Here is a 17,762-nt window from a genome sequence, read left to right on the forward strand (position 1 = left end):
ATGTGAGTGTGATCGCTATTATCAGGTCTGGCTGCAACTTTCTACAACGTTGATGGAAAGATACATTTTCAAGACGTTCGATGATTTTTAACGGGTAGTAATATATTCAACTTTCTACTAACGTTGATGGAAAGAATATATATTTTCAAGATGTTCGATGTTTTTGAACGGGTAGTATTATAGTCCACTAGACAGATGATTTATGATGAATAATTCTATAATTTGATTTTTACTCTAATATTGGCGTATGAAGGAGGCTCCTTTTTACTTTCATATTATCATTGAAATGCAAAATTTAAAAAACCTTGTATATAAGTCGATGCGCAATTTGAAAATTTCATGAAAATCTATTACCGATTTTCGCCGTAAATGCGCAACATATACACATTTAAACATTAAGAGAAATGCCAAACCGTCGACTTGAATCTTAGACCTCACTTCGCTCGGTCAATGAATACTCTCGTTGAATTAAATAATATGGAAGTCAATTATATTGATAACAAGATCTTGTTAGCAATTTCTGTTAACAAGGAATTTTCTATTAAAAACACGAACTATCAACTTTTGTTAAGAGAAATTTTTGACGATTCAGTCAAGTTAATAACTTTTTGTGAATAACTCGGGTTATTAACTCCGGTGTAAACGCAGCTTAGAGTTAAATCCATGAAATTTTGAGGAAAACTACTTCATGGTAGGCTATGTTGTCGATTGAATAAAAAAAAGATTTTCTGAAACGGAAGATTTTCTGAGTTTACAAAAACATTATTAATTTTTGGTCATTTTTTTGAAACTACATGTTATAATTTGTATTTTTTACCTATTATTTTATTTATTTCGAAAAAGGATACTATAATTCTATTTTATAAACAAATCTCATTTGTATTCTGATGAAGTATTTTAATAGAGCTATTTGATTGTTCAATAATTATAGGTCATAACTAGTTCCCTCGTAATATATTTTTAAATATACGATTAGTTACGACATGTCATTCTCAAGTGTACTTTTTCAAATGAATTCAAAGAACACTTGAGAATGACATAAATGTCGAAAACTAGTAATGTATCATTAAAAAAAAATATATATATAAAAAAGGATACTAGTAATTTTATATAATTGCTCATTTGTATGATTTATTCACCAATACATTCTAATTAATATGACTGGGCGAGAGCAACAATCAGATTTTGATTAATGTTTTTTCTGTATGTTTATAATAATAATAATAATGTCTTATCTGTTCAAATGAGTTGTTCTTCAATGAGATGTGTTTTTTACAGGTCCCAATGGATGGCAATTGCCAATCATGGAAATAGAATACCCTCAATCTCTTGAGAGAATTCGTTGGTTTGCTGTTTTCATCCTAGATGGCTCGGTGTGTCCAAAACTCGCAAAGTATGTGAAATCACTGCTGTCTACTCCACAAACAATGGTCAAGTCATGGGCGAGGTGAGCATTCTATTCTATTGAAGAGCCCCTCAAAATATTATTTTGTCATTCACTTCAGAACTCCTCCCTGCCGACTCCTATGGTGAGATTAACTTTATAAAGTTAGCAACTGATCAATATTGGTTTGCTATCCTTGTCTGTCATTAGACACAGCATATACATATATCCCTTTTTAAGTCCCCGCTGTTGCCAAATTGTTACTATGTAAAAATATAATAAACTACGGAAATATTTAATCTTTTATGAGAATTGAGATTAAATAATATTGGCAGCAACAAACATACATATGCAGACAGACGTTGATTGTGAAATAATAAATTTAACTTGAAATAACCCAACCTTGCATCCCCCACCACAGCACATTAATTGGGTCAAGTAAACTCCCAACACGTCATTATTTATTTCACAATCAACAGAACTTTGACGAATTTAACCAAAAATATCGGCTTCAAAGTCATTGAAATTCATAACTAAGCTCCCAATCGAATATAAATTGTGAATATTTCAAGATTACAATTCACAGCACATTACCTACTATCATCAATCATCATCACTATCATTGTCATCAACTGTCTTGAAACAGCAAATATGGCTGCATCCATGGTTTCATAATTACAAATTATGAATTATTAAAATATGAATCAACTCACTATATGAGATTCAAACAGGAAGTAACAACAAAATTTGAAGAGAAAATACCTCCTCCAGCTCTAATTTTTTGAATATTAAAATTTGCTACAAAATATTGTAATTTCTAACAGAAAATTGTTCAAATTAATTAATAGTCAAACGTGTGCATGCAGACATAATGTGCAGGCAGACGTCTGTCTGTCTGCGTTGCAACAGACTCAAACACCTGAAGAGATATTTTTCCTCCGTCTATTGTTGTGTGTGTTTACCTTTAATCAATCTCCATCTTTGGCTCTAATTATTTTAATAATATTTTTCATGATGGGATGAACATTTATCTTGATATTTTGTGCTTATACCAATACTACCAGGTAATCCGTACTCCGCAAGGTTCTAATTAAAAACTTGAAAAACTGAAAACTTGACCTACCGAAATCTTGAAAAATTCAAAACCATTAAACCAAACCATACTCGGTAAATTAAGAATCAATATACAAAATGTCAAGTTATCTGTTTAGTAGTTGAGACACGGTGATGCGCCAAACATGTATTTCTTCGTATCCCGTACATGTATAAGCCTATTATTTTCTTTTATCATATAATAGATTATTTTATATAGCTTTTGTTTGGGTCTTTAACTGTATTCGTGTCTTAAAATGTTTCAGTGTTGTTCCTAGAACACAAGTACTTCTGAAGGCACTAGCGGATGAGCAAATAAGCTCCAGAAAGGATCTCTTGTTTCAGTGGACGAACAATTCTAAATGTAAGTTCATTCAGTTCAGCATGTTTAGATACGAGGATCGTTTTGTAATTGAGTTAAACATTTTATATTATATCCGTGTAGATGGTAGGAAAAGGCTGACCTTTTTAGGGAAATTCTTGCAGGTTTAGTGGCAGTGCTGTAAAATGTTCATGCGGCTGTCATGAGTTAGAAGCAATCCAATATAGAGCTACCACTCACTTCTACCACCAAATGAAAAATACTTAGTGTCATTCTTTTTTAACGGGAAATAATAAAAAAGACTGATATTCACGGTAAGTTTTGTATAGTGAGCTACACGTTATAATGACAGTGAACAAAGATTGCATACAATTGATCTAATATTAGTCAATCTATACTTATAAAATTCTTATCTCACTGATCACGATTTCTGGAAAACTACTGGACGGATTGCAACAAAACTTGAAATATAGCTTCCTTATAAGTCCTAGGTGCTCACTAGGAAATCTTTTGGCGATATTTTAACTCTAAGGGTGGTTTTTAAGGGTTTAAAGTTTGTCTTTTAGCATGTATATTCTTCTTATTCCAATATCTATTGGAGGGTTAAGTGTAAGAGAGGGCCGACTGCGCCCTAACTTCGCCCTCTAAGGTCAAAATAAAGGCAGTCATTCAATTCAATTCTCTTAATTATAATTCAAATGTTCTTACCATTTGTTAATATAGAACTATAATCTAGAGAGAGTACCTCTTCGAAACAGTTGTTAACTGGTAACTAATTAATAATTTTGTCAGGTTGGCATTAAGTTGAGTTGACTTAGTTAGGTTGGCACCAAGTTGAAAATTAAAATGCCTATTTTTCGCGGAAAAATTGATTGGGCACTGCTACTTCAATCAGAGCTACCTATTCCTGGGAATATTATAATATTATTTATTTTCCAATCACTTGATAATGGCATTATTTATAGCCGAAACATGTCGTGTTAAATAATTTTAAAAAGGGTACTCAGATTTATAAATATTAGATAATAAATATCAGAATAAATATTTTTATTTCTATTTCTCGGAGTATAGATGATTTTTACGTTTCATAGAACAAACTTTTATGACGGGAGTTGCTTCTATCAATATTGATCCAAATCTATCAAGACTAATTTTGTTTGTATATCTGACAGATCGCGTGAACTGCTTAATTATTCAGTATGATAAATGGAGGGTATTTTTAAAACTTCAGAAGTGTCCGTTGTGGAATCTGTGCGCAAAGAATGAAGAAATTCGACCAGAATCAAACTTGACAAAAGAAAGGAGTCATTTATTAAAACGGCCAAATAGTTTTTGTTGCTTTTTCTAATGTAAAGATATATTCCATAGAAGTAAGGCGCTTTTCCCATGAATCAATTATCCCCAAACATTAGCTGTGTTACCAAAGAAAATAGAAGGTAGCTTTCGATATTGGAGAATATGCATGCATAACAGTTCGTTGAAATTCACTTGAAACTGTCAGTATTCCTCATTAATAACATCAATGCTCCCTATTCAAACACTATAATAGGAAGAATAGGTACAGAAAGTGACCGGATGATAGCAAAAGAAATTTAATATCGATCTCTCCAAAAATATGGTAGTTAATTGATGCTTATTGTGAGGTGATAGAAATGCGGCTAATTTTTTCAGCTTCTGTTGTATTGGATCCTCTGTTGCTCTATGTTTGTCAGCCATGGCCTTGAGAGAGCCAGTTGTACTGTCTGTTAATTCCTAATCCGGACTAAATACCACGAGAACCCATCAGAGAAGCCTTCTATTGAAAAAACCCTGCTCTGATTAGTTCTCATGCAATAATTAATCATGATTGAAATTGAAAAGGCTTTTGAGCTAGGCCTACTGGGCCTGATATTATTTAAAACTGTTTTAAAATCAGCTAAAAACTAAATAAAAAAAACATATTATTCTATCAGCTGGTCCTATTTTCTTTCATGATGTCATTACATGACATCAAAACATGACATTTAAAACTGATTTTAAAGCAGTTTTTAACTGTTTTAAAATTATCTAAAAACTAAATCGAAAAAACATAATGTTCTATCAGCTGGTCCTATTTCCTTTCATGATGTCATTACATGACTCAAGGCAAACCTATTGATATTGATATTAATAAATCACTAGTAAATACTAAAGTTGTCAATTTAGATAGAAATTAAATTAAGTTACATGTTAATTTACATCAAATTTTTATCCCTAAGCTTTTGGTTTCAAGCTAAGATTAAAAAATAAATCATATAATGGTAGTCAATAATCAAAGTGATTGAATAAACTCTATTCAGAATTATACAAATTAACATTGAAATGTCCACTTGAAAATTCTCACTTTAATATTAGTAATAGTGAATTTTAGGACATGATAAATCAGTCACATTAAATGTTAGACTAACTATTATGAATGAACTCTTATATATAAATGGAATTCCATGGAAGAAAGAATCAGTGAATTGGCTGCTTTTACACTTTTGAATAAGTGAAACAAATAGTAAAGCTGCGTTTACACCAACGTTATTAACAAAATGTAAACATTTGATGAACATAAATGTGTTTGTCAAGCTCTGTTAAATCTAATAGAATCTATAAGAATTAAGTTATTAACATTTTGTTAATAACTTTGGTGTAAAACAGCTTAAGCGATAGGCTATGCCAGAAATTCCAGAATAAGCAAGAGATCCATGGATACCAGAGTTAACACATTCCAAAAAAAACTTAATTTGGAATTTAATTTTCAATTGCATCAAGCAAAAGTAAAAATAACATCACTGCTAATTTTTATAAATGTTTACGGGAAATATTAATTGCCAATGGATAAAGTTGAGGTTGACTCTTAAGCGCCCAATATTCCACAAAATTCGCTGCAATTAGTCTACTATCCTACAGAGCTCTTCCAACACATCAATTGATAATTCGAATGATTAGACTCAATAATTTTCATGCCAAGCTGTGGCCCAATCTATTTATTTATTGCCGATAGAGGACAGATCATAAGATGCACGTAGCAAATAGTAGGTCCGTGATACAAACATTTGAGCTGAGTCTCATCTCTGAGATAACTTGAGAGGAAAAATATTGATCATCCAAGTGGCAGCTGATTGAAACAGAAATTTCCATCGTTTGTTGAAAAATAAAGAGAGGAAGAGAGAAAAATTAACAGCTGTGATTATAAAATTTTTAGCAATATAATTTGAAAACATTGCATGAGTCAATAAAAATATTCCCTGATAAATGTCAAGATGAGTACATAAGAGCAACTGGGTGACACCATAAAGCTGTGTACACATATTCGCGCTTCCAACCCGCACCGAGCACACTCCTCCCTCGTACCGCCCTCCTACCACCATCGAACCACAGTCGCACCGCCCACGCACCCATCATGAACGTTACGGAAGATGTTAGATCTTCTCGCGTTCCCCGGTCGAACCACTGTTGCTCGCCGGTCGATCATCAATCGCTCTGCTGGAGTGACGTTCGGTTGCGGAGCAGAGCGAAAGTCTGTACGCACCTTAAGGCATCGCTAACTTGATTGCTTTTTAAAATACGCAGTTGATTGTATATTTCAACAGTGTTGACTGTGTTGTTCAAAGTGAGATGATAGCAACGCAACTAATCATCACACTTACTGGCAACGATTTTTGGGTAACTAAGTATTATAGAAATGTATTTGAATGAAACTTGAAACGGTCCTATATAATAACATTTTCATCTAGGGAGAGCACCTTTTCGGATACAAAATTCTATGACAGTGACGAGACTATATTAATTCATATTTTAAGTTATATTCAGCAAGCTATTTTTGTTTGTATGATGGATCTCAAAAACGATTATAACGGCTTTGGTAGAATTTAGGTTATAGATATTTTACAAAAATAATCTGATCTTTCAATTCCCGTAGCGAAGCACGGGAGCTAGTATATTTTAATATTAATCAATTCTATGTTAAATATATCACATTCATCGATAAAATAACCCTTTAAATAATTTGATTTCATTACTGAGATCGATTTTTTTCATCCTTACACACACCTGAAATCTTGGCGGCAAATCTAAAAAGCTGTTATACAACAATCTGAACTTCAAAAGAACATAACTAAGTTATCCGGTACCTTTATTTCAATTTCTTGAAAATAATAGAAATCCTATTGATAACAAGGTAATTTTAATGGAAATAGTTCTGAAATAACCTTTCAATATTTATACCGGTACCACTAACCTATATTGGTAGGCTGGCTAACTGAAGCGTATTTGTGAAGATGGACGAAGTTATCAACTGTGTAAAATGTCATTTCCTGTATAATTTGTCTTTCACATACGGTAATATCTAAACATTATTTCATTTATTAAAAAATACATTTTTATACATTTGTCTACTCAAGTATTTGGTTAGAATAAAAGGAAAAAACATGGCGACTGAAGATTGTTTGTTTAAATTTGTGAAGTCACTATCATAAGTGAAAATAAAATATTTCTGGCAAACTGACGACATTGCAAAGCTGGAAAGAGATAGCGCAATCTGCTTTGTTGAATGATAGAAAAGGCTATTGTCAATCAAATACTACCATTATAACGTGGACCTCACTATACTATTTGTGGCTGATTTCAACATTTGGAGAGAGAGTTGCTAATGATTTTTTTCAAACGTAAAGCTAAGGCCGGTGTATTGGAACATGTTGTGCAATGTTAGGGGCACGTGATGGGGATGGACGGCCGCTTCGTTATTTTATCCTACTTTCAACAGAGGGTTGAGACAAACAAGTATCAATTGGCCTTGACAGAACATCGTCACCATACACACTACACCATTCGTGGTGATTCTCAGTTGCTCGTTCATTCCTGCCCGTTGAAAAACGGATCACACTACGTGAAATCATTATTGCCGGTAGAAGTGAGTGACTGACGAATGAATCTTGGTAAATTGAAAAATTGCATTCCTTGTATTGTAATTATTCATAGAATTGTAGAAGATAAAATTATAATTCTATTATATTCAACAGTTGTAATTTATTTTTCATGAGTGGGTCATTCCGCCCAGCATATATTTCGTTGAAAAAACTTTTATTTGTAGAAAACAAACTTTGAAAATAGGTTCATTAATCTTTCAATATTTAAATCTGATATTGCAGATCTACTTAAAGAATATCTACTTTGGATTCCTGAAGCGGGACATGATGAAGTAACTTTACTCTGGCCACCAGTCGAGTCTGAAGAGCTTGGTGGCATCTCCAGAACTGCAAACAAGTAACTACAGAACGGTAACGCTAGGGTACTCTCATATTTCTGCCAAAACTCACATTACTGTAATATCTTCATATTGGATAACTAGGAATAGTGACTGTTATTTAGAACAATTTTCTGCCAAAATCAACATCACTGTAATATCTTCACTTAGATAAGTACAAATAGTGATTATTATTTAAAACAGTTTTTCAGTTATTTATATTGTAAAATGAATGGTTATTGCTGGCCCGGTTCAAAAGAGAAACTTTTGTCAAGTTCAGTCAATGAAATTTACAAATTTAATAAAATGCAAAAGTTCGTTGTTTTTCCAAGTCCCATGATTCGCCCATTAGAATTTAAAGATCTCTCCCTTCTACCCCCATCAAGGGCGGTTATAGCTCAACTGCTATTGAGCATAAGCATCTTAAAACAATAACCAGTAAATAATAATGAATTGACTTACATCGAAGCCAACAACAGACGGATCATCATCGTGTTTGCGTAATTTCTCTTGTCGGATCGAACATTCAACAAGATGCTTTCGCTTGCTGCCTTTGATGGCGTTCACCATCGTCTTGGCAGTCTTTTCACGCGAGTCGTGCGCGTGCGTGTCTCCATTTGCATTCGTCAACACCTGCTTCACTCCTTTGAGTAGTATAAAAAGGAGGACTCTGGGACACAAGTGTCCCAGAGTCCTCCTTAACCTCAAGGTCACCCATGACGTCATAACCTAACCTAACCCTAGTTTTTTAACCTAACCTAACCTCAAGGTCATCAAAAAAAAAAAAAAAAAAAAAAAATTAAAAAAAAAAAATTAAAAAAAAATAAAAAAAAATAAAAAAAAAATAAAAAAAAAATAAAAAAAAAATTAAAAAAAAAAATAAAAAAAAATAAAAAAAAATTAAAAAAAAATAAAAAAAAAATTAAAAAAAAAAAAAAAAATTAAAAAAAAATAAAAAAAAATAAAAAAAAAAAAAATAAAATAAAAAAAAATTAAAAAAAAATAAAAAAAATAAAAAAAATTAAAAAAAATTAAAAAAAAATTAAATAATAAAAAATCAAAATTAAATAAAAATAAATAAGAATTAATTTCACGACCTTTGGGAGTGGTGGGAGACTGTTTGGGTATATATATGGGAGCTCCTAGCCATAAGAGCTATCATTGTGTTGCTGACCTAGTTGGAGACAAGTTGCTGTTTTTAGTGTGTGTGTGTGTGTGCTACAGTGCAGTTAAAGTAAGTACAATCTATATTGTTTATTATTATTTTATAAGTCCCATTTTGATGAAAATACTTTATGTGGGGATGTCTCCTCACACACATCATTCAGTTTGAGAGAATTTTAAAAGACCCATTTTGATGAATTCTATATTGTTTATTATTATTTCAAAAGATCCATATTGATAAATACTTTGTGTGGGGATGTCTTCTCACACACACATCATGATGATCATTCAGTTTGAGATAGAGAATTTTAAAAGACCCATTTTGATGAATACTTTGTGTGGGGACTTTAAGATGTCTCCTCACACACATCATGATGATCATTCAGTTTGCATACTATTCATTTTTTCTTAAAACTATTCTTGTTGAATGGGCATTGTAAAATCCAACCCTCCCCATACTAGATAGATAACCACCCATACAGTATTAGAGAACCACCCATACTAACGGCATGTATGTCGTTTTCAGGCAATATGGAGCGCAATGCATCGACTTCCTACCCTTCTCCTCCTCCACCTCACCCTGATAGCCCACCTCCACCATACAGCGAATTGACCCCAGTTACCCATCGATCAGTCACCCCCTCATCCCCTCTCTACCGCCAGTTCCCTCCACAGTACAGTTTCCAACCACCCCGTCCATTATCTCCACAAGATACACCAACCTCAAGGTCACCATCAATTTTCGAGCCATCCCGACCCAGTACACCACCCTCCCCATCAATGATACCATCCTCTAGAGCAAGAAGCCGAATGTCCTGCATCAGCGACCTTACTCCATCATCCTCATCATCATCCTTAAATATGGTTCCTCCAACACCACCACTAATGATGGATGTTAGATGTGTATCGCAAGCACAGAGGCGTGCACTGATCTGGCTGAAAGCGAACCTCAACCTTGTACCCAACTATTTCCAACGCTTGCTGGACGATAGTGATAGCGACGAAGAAGATCCTACAGATCATAGAAATCGCTATATCGCCATCTGTCCTGTCTGACATATTGCAGATCAATGCATCTTGTTATTGCCATGCATGCACCTTGCATGCAAAAATTGTACCACTGGTGCCCCACCCAAATGTCCTTGCTGTACAATACGTTTTTCGGGATGGCTGGAAGTCAATCAAACTATCCACCCTTAATTAAACTATCCTTAAGCATACCCCTCAGTACTGCTACACCCATCACGTCAGAATAAATAAGGTTAGACATTGAAAAATTAAGTTTCAATGCTTTATCAAATAACACTGCATGAACAATGCTTCCAACCCTCTTTCTATGCATGATGGTTATGATGGATACAAAAAATATAATATAATAATACTGACCTCCACCGATGTGAAATGTTTCCTGCTGAAAGTTTTCACGCAAACTATGAAGAGTATCAAGGATAATATCAACAAGAGGGCAATGCGTCATTGCCCACCAGGACTTGCAATGAAATTCACTGTCATGTTTGATGACACTTGCATACTGCTAAAATCTTTCTTCAAGTTGGATAATGGTAGAATGGCTGCTATTGTTAATCTTGAGAAGGTAGCCAACTGGAGGGAAAAGGATGTGAAGATTGTGTTGAGTGTTCTCAATCAGGACCAATACTACAAGTGTGATTTTATATGTGGACAGCAATCTAAATGTCTACTGGGACTGGGTCAAAAGGAGATCAAATTTGCAGGATTTACAAAAATTGAGAGTACAGGACATGTGAAACGATTCAGGCTGGAGGATGGAACATCTGGTGATTCAGCTTTTGAGATTAGCATCTACAAGGCTGTACGCATACCTATGCCACTGCCATCTACTGGGGGATATGACGAAGTTGATGGACCATGCATTGTTCGTGAAAGGAATAAGCCATCAGTTGAGATTCAGGCTGGAGGATGGAACATCTGGTGATTCAGCTTTTGAGATTAGCATCTACAAGGCTGTACGCATACCTATGCCACTGCCATCTACTGGGGGATATGACGAAGTTGATGGACCATGCATTGTTCGTGAAAGGAATAAGCCATCAGTTGAGCGTTATGTCACCAACAATGATTATAGCCGAGGAGAAAGACTTCTTCAGCTGTATATTCTGTTCAATACTGAAGATTGATTATAAATGTTTGTCAATAAATACTGTGTGTGTATGTGTAATGAACCATTTGTTATTATTGATTATCCTACTTCCTCATATAGGTAAGAAATTAGGTTGCTATGCTTTCAATGAAGACAGTTTCAACGACCCCACTCCTCCGCTGTCATGATATGTTTACAGTTTTTTGTCTACTGCCTAATATCTATTGGCATGTTGTAACAGGTTGACCAAGATGCAAAATATCAAAAGATATCCATTGAGGTGTAATGGTATACAACCCTGTATACTTACCTCAACAATTGGGACCCTACATCAATCTATACCCCCCTGAAGGTTCGAACCTGGGACCTACAGCATGGAAAGCAACACCGCTAACCACTACACCACAATGGATATCTGTTTATTTGATGTTTTTTGAATCCTTGTTAAGCAGCTTACTCTGTATGACATGGTAAAGGATAATGAAAACTCAATAGGAAATTGTTCAATTCTTTTTTATATGTACGTGTATGTGCTACAGTGCAGTTAAAGTAAGTACAATCTATATTGTTTATTATTATTTTAAAAGACCCATTTTGATTAAAATACTTTTATTTTCAAAATTTATTACAAGTAAACAATACATTTTTTCTGGAATTTGTTACATCGAGATAAATCTTATAAGACAATACATTTCTGAATTCTTAAGCATAATGTTACAAGTATACAGCAATACAATTTTTAGAATTTCAAGCATCAAATTGTTACATCAAGATAACTCTTATAAAACAATACATTTCTGTATTTTTAAGCATAATGCTACAAGTAGTATACAGCAATACATTTTTAGAATTTTAAACAAATTTTCAAGAATTTTAAGCAAATTTTCCAAAGTATACAACATCTTTACAATACCTATTGATAATACAATCCAATCAGCTTATGCATTTAGGCTTCGGAACATAGAATTCCATTTTTGAAAAATTCCAATGTATGTGTACGATTACGATTTTTCAAAGGTAAAACTTCGCGTATAATAACACTATACCCAGTCATATCAACTGGATCTTCCCCCACTCTTTTGAACACTGTGTTGATATACATTTTGGGCATGAAACAACGTGCATAGTCATACTCTCTTTCTAATTCAGCAGTTATTCCCTCACCATTTATACTGGTTACACGTTTCGCATAGCGTAAATTGATCTGTACTCCTCTGGGCATTTTGGCAAGATTCTCTAGGGTGACAGGTTTGAATACTCTACCCTCTCTGAAGATTGCTCCGGCTATCTCTGCATTGTTGGCAGCTGCGGTTGGGGCGGCAGTGGCATCAGAGGCTGTGGCAGAGGTGTCAGTTGTAGCGGAGGCATCAATGGTAGCGGTATCAGTTGCAGAGGCATTGCATGGGGTGGTAGATGGGGCATTGCATGGGGCTGTAGTGACATCAGAGGCTGCGGCAGCAGAGGCATCAGCGGTAGCGGAGGAATTCGACATCTGTAATTTCCATATATATATGTTAATAGTTGCTCATTACATTTCTACTGGTAATAGTTTGACCTATATTAGAGACATCCATAGTTGTAGGGGTACATGTTTGCAATATATATATAATAAGCAGTATTATTATATCCATCATAACTGTCATGCATAGAAAGAGGGCTGGAAGCATTGTTCATGCAGTGTTATTTGATAAAGCATTGAAACTTAATTTTTCAATGTCTAACCTTATTTATTCTGACGTGATGGGTGTAGCAGTACTGAGGGGTATGCTTAAAGGAAGGTTTGGGGTGGGAAGGTTGGGTCATCTGGCACCCACATTAATCGAAAGTCTCCATGGTTCCAGGGTTGGAATTGATGTGGTTGAGGACGTGGCTGGGTACTTGGGTTTCTTGAATTAGCACTGGTTTGGAAGCATGGAGGAGGAGATGGAGGATGAGGAGGAGGAGTAAGAAGAGAATGAGGAGGATTTGATGTAGAACGGTTAGGCTGCTGGGTAGAATTGTTGGACCTGTTTGGTAGAGGAATGCTATTTGTTTGACGGTTGTTTGGTAGGGGAATGCTATTTGTTTGATGGTTGTTTGGTTGGGGAATGTTGCCATTGTTCAGAGTAGGATCAGAGTTGGGCGGCTAATAGTAGGATTGAATGGCTGTTGTGGGTGATTGATAGGTTCGCAGGGTGGGGGATTGATAGATTGTGAGCCATTGACGCAGAATGTTGGATTACGAGTTTGGGTAGAAGTAAGGCTTTGATTTTGTAGGTTGTAAGGAGCAGACCTGTAGGAATGGAGGTTATTGTTGTGGGGAGCTTGTCTAGGGTTGGGTCCAAATGTAATTGGTGGTAAATGAGGATTGTTTGGAATGAATTGTACTTCCATTCTACCCCTTGACATCAGTTCATTGTAAGCCCTTTGGTCTCCCTCATCATGAGGTACCCACATTATCACTAGACGTCCTCTAGATATCTGGTCAGCAAGGTAGGCTGCTTCAAGCCTGCTGTTCATGTCAATACCATTGGATCGGATCATGGCTGAAAACGACATACATGCCGTTAGTATGGGTGGTTCTCTAATATTGTATGGGTGGTTATCTATCTAGTATGGGGAGGGTTGGATTTTACAATGCCCATTCAACAAGAATAGTTTTAAGAAAAAATGAATAGTATGCAAACTGAATGATCATCATGATGTGTGTGAGGAGACATCTTAAAGTCCCCACACAAAGTATTCATCAAAATGGGTCTTTTAAAATTCTCAAACTGAATGATCATCATGATGTGTGTGTGAGAAGACATCCCCACACAAAGTATTTATCAATATGGATCTTTTGAAATAATAATAAACAATATAGAATTCATCAAAATGGGTCTTTTAAAATTCTCTCTATTTTAAAATTCTATTTAATTTTGATTTTTTATTATTTATCGTTTTTTTTTTCCAATTTTTTTTTTTTTTTAATTTTTTTTTTTTTTTAATTTTTTTTTTTTTTTTTTTTTTTTTTTGATGACCTTGAGGTTAGGTTAGGTTAAAAAACTAGGGTTAGGTTAGGTTATGACGTCATGGGTGACCTTGAGGTTAAGGAGGACTCTGGGACACTTGTGTCCCAGAGTCCTCCTTTTTATACTACTCCTTTGGTTTGAACGCTGGTGATCAGCGCAGGAAAATCAGCCACAAAATGATTTAAAATTACATCTAAACAAAATTATTATTTTGATTTTAAAGATGAAGAGGAAGCAATTGAATAGCCGAGTGGAAAAAATCACGAAATGTTGCGTTCTCAATAAGAAAGTACAAATCTCACAAACGTTGAATGAAACAATGAACATAATTATTGAAGGTTTTATTACCAAGAATACAATTATAAAAAATAATATCCATTGTGATATTGGAGACCCTGATTACTGTGTGACAGAATAAAATTTCACCTCAATTAAAATGTATTCCTTTGAAACATAGAGATGAGCTCCTCATTGGCATCTTGGTTGTATCATACATGAGCAACAACTTTTTATTATGAAATTCCCAATTAATTATTTTAATTATTTTGAATGAAGAATTCAAATTCAAAAAGTAAAAATTTCTGGAGTTTCTTTAGATTACTCTAACATTGTCTGAACTTGCCAAGTAATAATTTTGTAATTTTGAATGTTTCTCGGGAATCGGACCAGCAGTGATTTAGAAGGTAATTAATTCTTCATTTGAAGATGAATCAATCAAATATATGCAATCACTTGAGTTCATAATAATTCATATACAGAACAGTTTTAAATAATTTTTGTGTTTTACAATTGAATAAGTATGGCAGCAAAATGTTAAGATTGTAAAATAAATTATTTTCTTTCTATTGTCTTCCTTAGTTCACTTATTGAAAATAAATTATTTTTAACATTTTATCATAGAGAAACAATAACGTGAGTAGATATCCCATGGTATAGGGAGTTTATGTCGCAACTTTTACTGTTATCTCAAGCCGATTACTGTCGATTTTTACTGTTTTGACCGGGTAAGAGAGTATGAACGGCACAGTATGAGAGACTACCAGCGTCATAAAGCTTCACAGGAAAGAATTACGTGGACTATCAGCTTGAGATATCAGTAAAAGTTGCGACATAAACACCCTATACCATGGGATATCTACTTACGCTATTGTTTCTCTATGATTTTATTCATTCTATAATGATGATAATGCAAAACCCAAGTCAACTAAAACACTGTCCATAGATAAATAGTAAATATAATTAATTGTATAAATAATTATTATGTAGTATGCACACATCAAGGCAGTAATATTATTTTGATGTCCATTCTTAGTAACTTCAGTTGTTCAGTTTATACTTTCATCTTTCTTCCATTAACATTTTTGTAGCTGAAATGAAACCTTGTATGCAAATTACATAAATAAATCAAAACAAAGTGTAGATTGATTTTCCCACCACATACCATGTTAATAGTCTAGTATCTTTGGTAATTTTTCAACCGAAAAATTGGTTATCCAAAATGATAATGTGCCCCACCCCCCTCTATTTCGGTTAACCGGGCTTCTGCTGTACATGAATGTAAATTAACATAACTATTAACCTATCTGTAATATTTTTTGATTGTAATATCTTACCTGTACCTGCATATACGAATGTATGTAAATTTTTGTATACTTATGATACATCAATATTATGAACTAAGGTACTGTATTTATTGTAACTATGTATTGATTCTGCAGAACATACAGGATGGGTGAAAAGTCTGAGAACGGCTTAATATCTCATACAGAAAGGTAATTTGACGGTGGGTGTGATTGGGGATCCTACTCAAATTGAAAATACTACTTTACTATGACTTTAAAAATCTGGTCCGCCATGTTGAATGCAACTCTATTTTTTTAAATAGGAAGGTGGTCATGCAATACATGATTTCGATACAGAATTTCAAGAAAAAATGAATGGCGAAAACCGCGTATTGATATCTCAAACCGTTTCGAAGATATTCACATTGTTAATAAATACATTTTTTGGACTCAAAATTGTGTACAAATTATCATTTAAGTTACGTAAGTAGCATAACCTTTAGACTGTGTATTCCAAATTAAGGTTTGAAGCAGTTTTGGGCAAATGCCTGTTGTTTTTACCTGAATTGTATTTGCATATGAATAAATACCAGAAATGCATATCAGAAATGAAATACATGAGTATTCAAGATGGCGGACCACATTTTCAAAGTCATAGTAAAGTAGTATTTTCAGTTTGAGTAGGATCCCCAATCACACCCACCATCAAATTACCTTTGTATGAGATATTAAGTCGTTCTTGGACTTTTTCTCTCCTTTCTGCTTTGAATAGTATTGATTAATAATGTGAATATCTTAGAAACTGTTTGAGATATCGATATGCGGTTTTCGCCATTCATTTTTTCTTGAAACTTTGTATCGAAATCATGTATCGCATGACCACCTTCCTATTTAAAAAATAAAGTTGCATTCAACATGGCGGACCAGATTTTCAAAGTCATAGTAAAGTAGTATTTTCAATTTGAGTAGGATCCCCAATTACACCTACCATCAAATTACCTCTGTTTATGAGATATTAGCCTTTATTTTGGACTTTTCACCCATTCTGTATAAAGCATGTGAATAATTAAATACCGTAATGAATGTAATAATAAATAAAATTTTCAAGTATTTTACCAGGGCTACTTGAAAGTTTTAATTCATAATGAACTACGAAATATAAAATAAGGCACTAGTACCCTTAATTTTTTATTTATTTATTTATCACATTGAGTAACAATGTTTGTTAATTGTATTATTGTATATCAAATGATTGTATTTTATTCAAGACAGGACTAATGTCTAGTATCTATCCCATTTCCAAGTGTCACTTAGGTTCTTTAATCTCAAGGGTATTTCTCATTGGCCTAAATAAATGAAATATGATTATTACATAATCCACATTGTTCAAAAATCAAATTATTATGTTATATTTGTATAGTATTTAAGGAAACATGTGATAAAATGTAATACTAATTATAACTAGATGTAATTAAATACAGTATTTTTCTATTATTGAGCATTTCTTTCAATTTCCATGGTAAATCGATATGATACTGGATGCATTAGGCCTACTGCTATGTACTCAACTACTATGTACCTTTAACCTTCTAGTCGTGACCCTATTTTTTTCTGACGTTAGTCGTGACCCTGGGTCCCAAGGACCCGCTTCTTTCATATTGAATATATCAAAATATTTTAAGATGTAATGTTATTCTATGATTCTAATATGTCCAAGGGTTATTGATTAACGCATTGAGCTCTTAGGTAAAGCAGAAATCGATCTTTATTATGATTAAAAAATTATTTTGTGAAACCTTGCATTTTTAGGGTAGTGAAAAGTAACGTTTGGTTATTATTTTTTCGCCACACTGCACAGAAAGCAGCTGTTTTCCA

At 33.8% G+C, this 17,762-nt stretch overlaps 4 protein-coding genes across 4 annotated transcripts in view; 3 read left to right on the forward strand and 1 right to left on the reverse strand.

Moving 5' to 3' along the window:
- LOC111055271 (probable ATP-dependent RNA helicase kurz) overlaps positions 1–8,716 on the forward strand; it is a 28,445-nt gene extending 19,729 nt beyond the window's left edge. Inside the window, 3 exon segments of the mRNA XM_039422510.1 lie at positions 1,279–1,447; positions 2,743–2,840; positions 7,955–8,716. Coding sequence (XP_039278444.1) covers positions 1,279–1,447; positions 2,743–2,840; positions 7,955–8,073 — 386 coding nt within the window. The 3' untranslated portion in view covers positions 8,074–8,716.
- Positions 8,717–9,744: 1,028 nt separating this feature from the next.
- On the forward strand, positions 9,745–10,269 carry LOC111055372 (vegetative cell wall protein gp1). The gene has a single exon (XM_022342563.2). The coding sequence runs from the start codon at positions 9,745–9,747 to the stop codon at positions 10,267–10,269; it is 525 nt and encodes a 174-aa protein (XP_022198255.2).
- Positions 10,270–10,417: 148 nt separating this feature from the next.
- LOC120350122 lies at positions 10,418–12,337 on the forward strand. The gene is made up of 2 exons (XM_039422511.1): positions 10,418–10,989; positions 11,144–12,337. Exons 1-2 carry the CDS (start codon positions 10,523–10,525, stop codon positions 11,367–11,369), a joined length of 693 nt encoding a protein of 230 aa, XP_039278445.1. The 5' UTR covers positions 10,418–10,522; the 3' UTR covers positions 11,370–12,337.
- LOC120349663 lies at positions 12,279–13,448 on the reverse strand. The gene is made up of 2 exons (XM_039420154.1): positions 13,055–13,448; positions 12,279–12,824 (listed from the first exon to the last, which is right to left on the reverse strand). The coding sequence occupies exons 1-2, from the start codon at positions 13,133–13,135 to the stop codon at positions 12,279–12,281; spliced, it is 627 nt and encodes a 208-aa protein (XP_039276088.1). The 5' UTR covers positions 13,136–13,448.
- Between the last annotated feature and the right edge of the window lie 4,314 nt (positions 13,449–17,762).

This window comes from Nilaparvata lugens, chromosome 2 (assembly GCF_014356525.2).
Source record: "Nilaparvata lugens isolate BPH chromosome 2, ASM1435652v1, whole genome shotgun sequence".
NCBI lineage: Eukaryota > Metazoa > Arthropoda > Insecta > Hemiptera > Delphacidae > Nilaparvata > Nilaparvata lugens.

Excerpts from the sequence above, each read along its gene's own strand:
- LOC120349663 (XM_039420154.1), bottom strand. The coding sequence starts at position 13,135 with ATGACCCAACCTTCCCACCCCAAACCTTCCTTTAAGCATACCCCTCAG. Across the intron at positions 12,825-13,054 it reads ATCACGTCAGAATAAATAAG|ATGTCGAATTCCTCCGCTAC; the intron begins GTTAGACATTGA and ends TGGAAATTACAG.
- LOC111055372 (XM_022342563.2), top strand. The coding sequence starts at position 9,745 with ATGGAGCGCAATGCATCGACTTCCTACCCTTCTCCTCCTCCACCTCAC.
- LOC120350122 (XM_039422511.1), top strand. The coding sequence starts at position 10,523 with ATGAACAATGCTTCCAACCCTCTTTCTATGCATGATGGTTATGATGGA. Across the intron at positions 10,990-11,143 it reads GGACATGTGAAACGATTCAG|GCTGGAGGATGGAACATCTG; the intron begins GCTGGAGGATGG and ends GTTGAGATTCAG.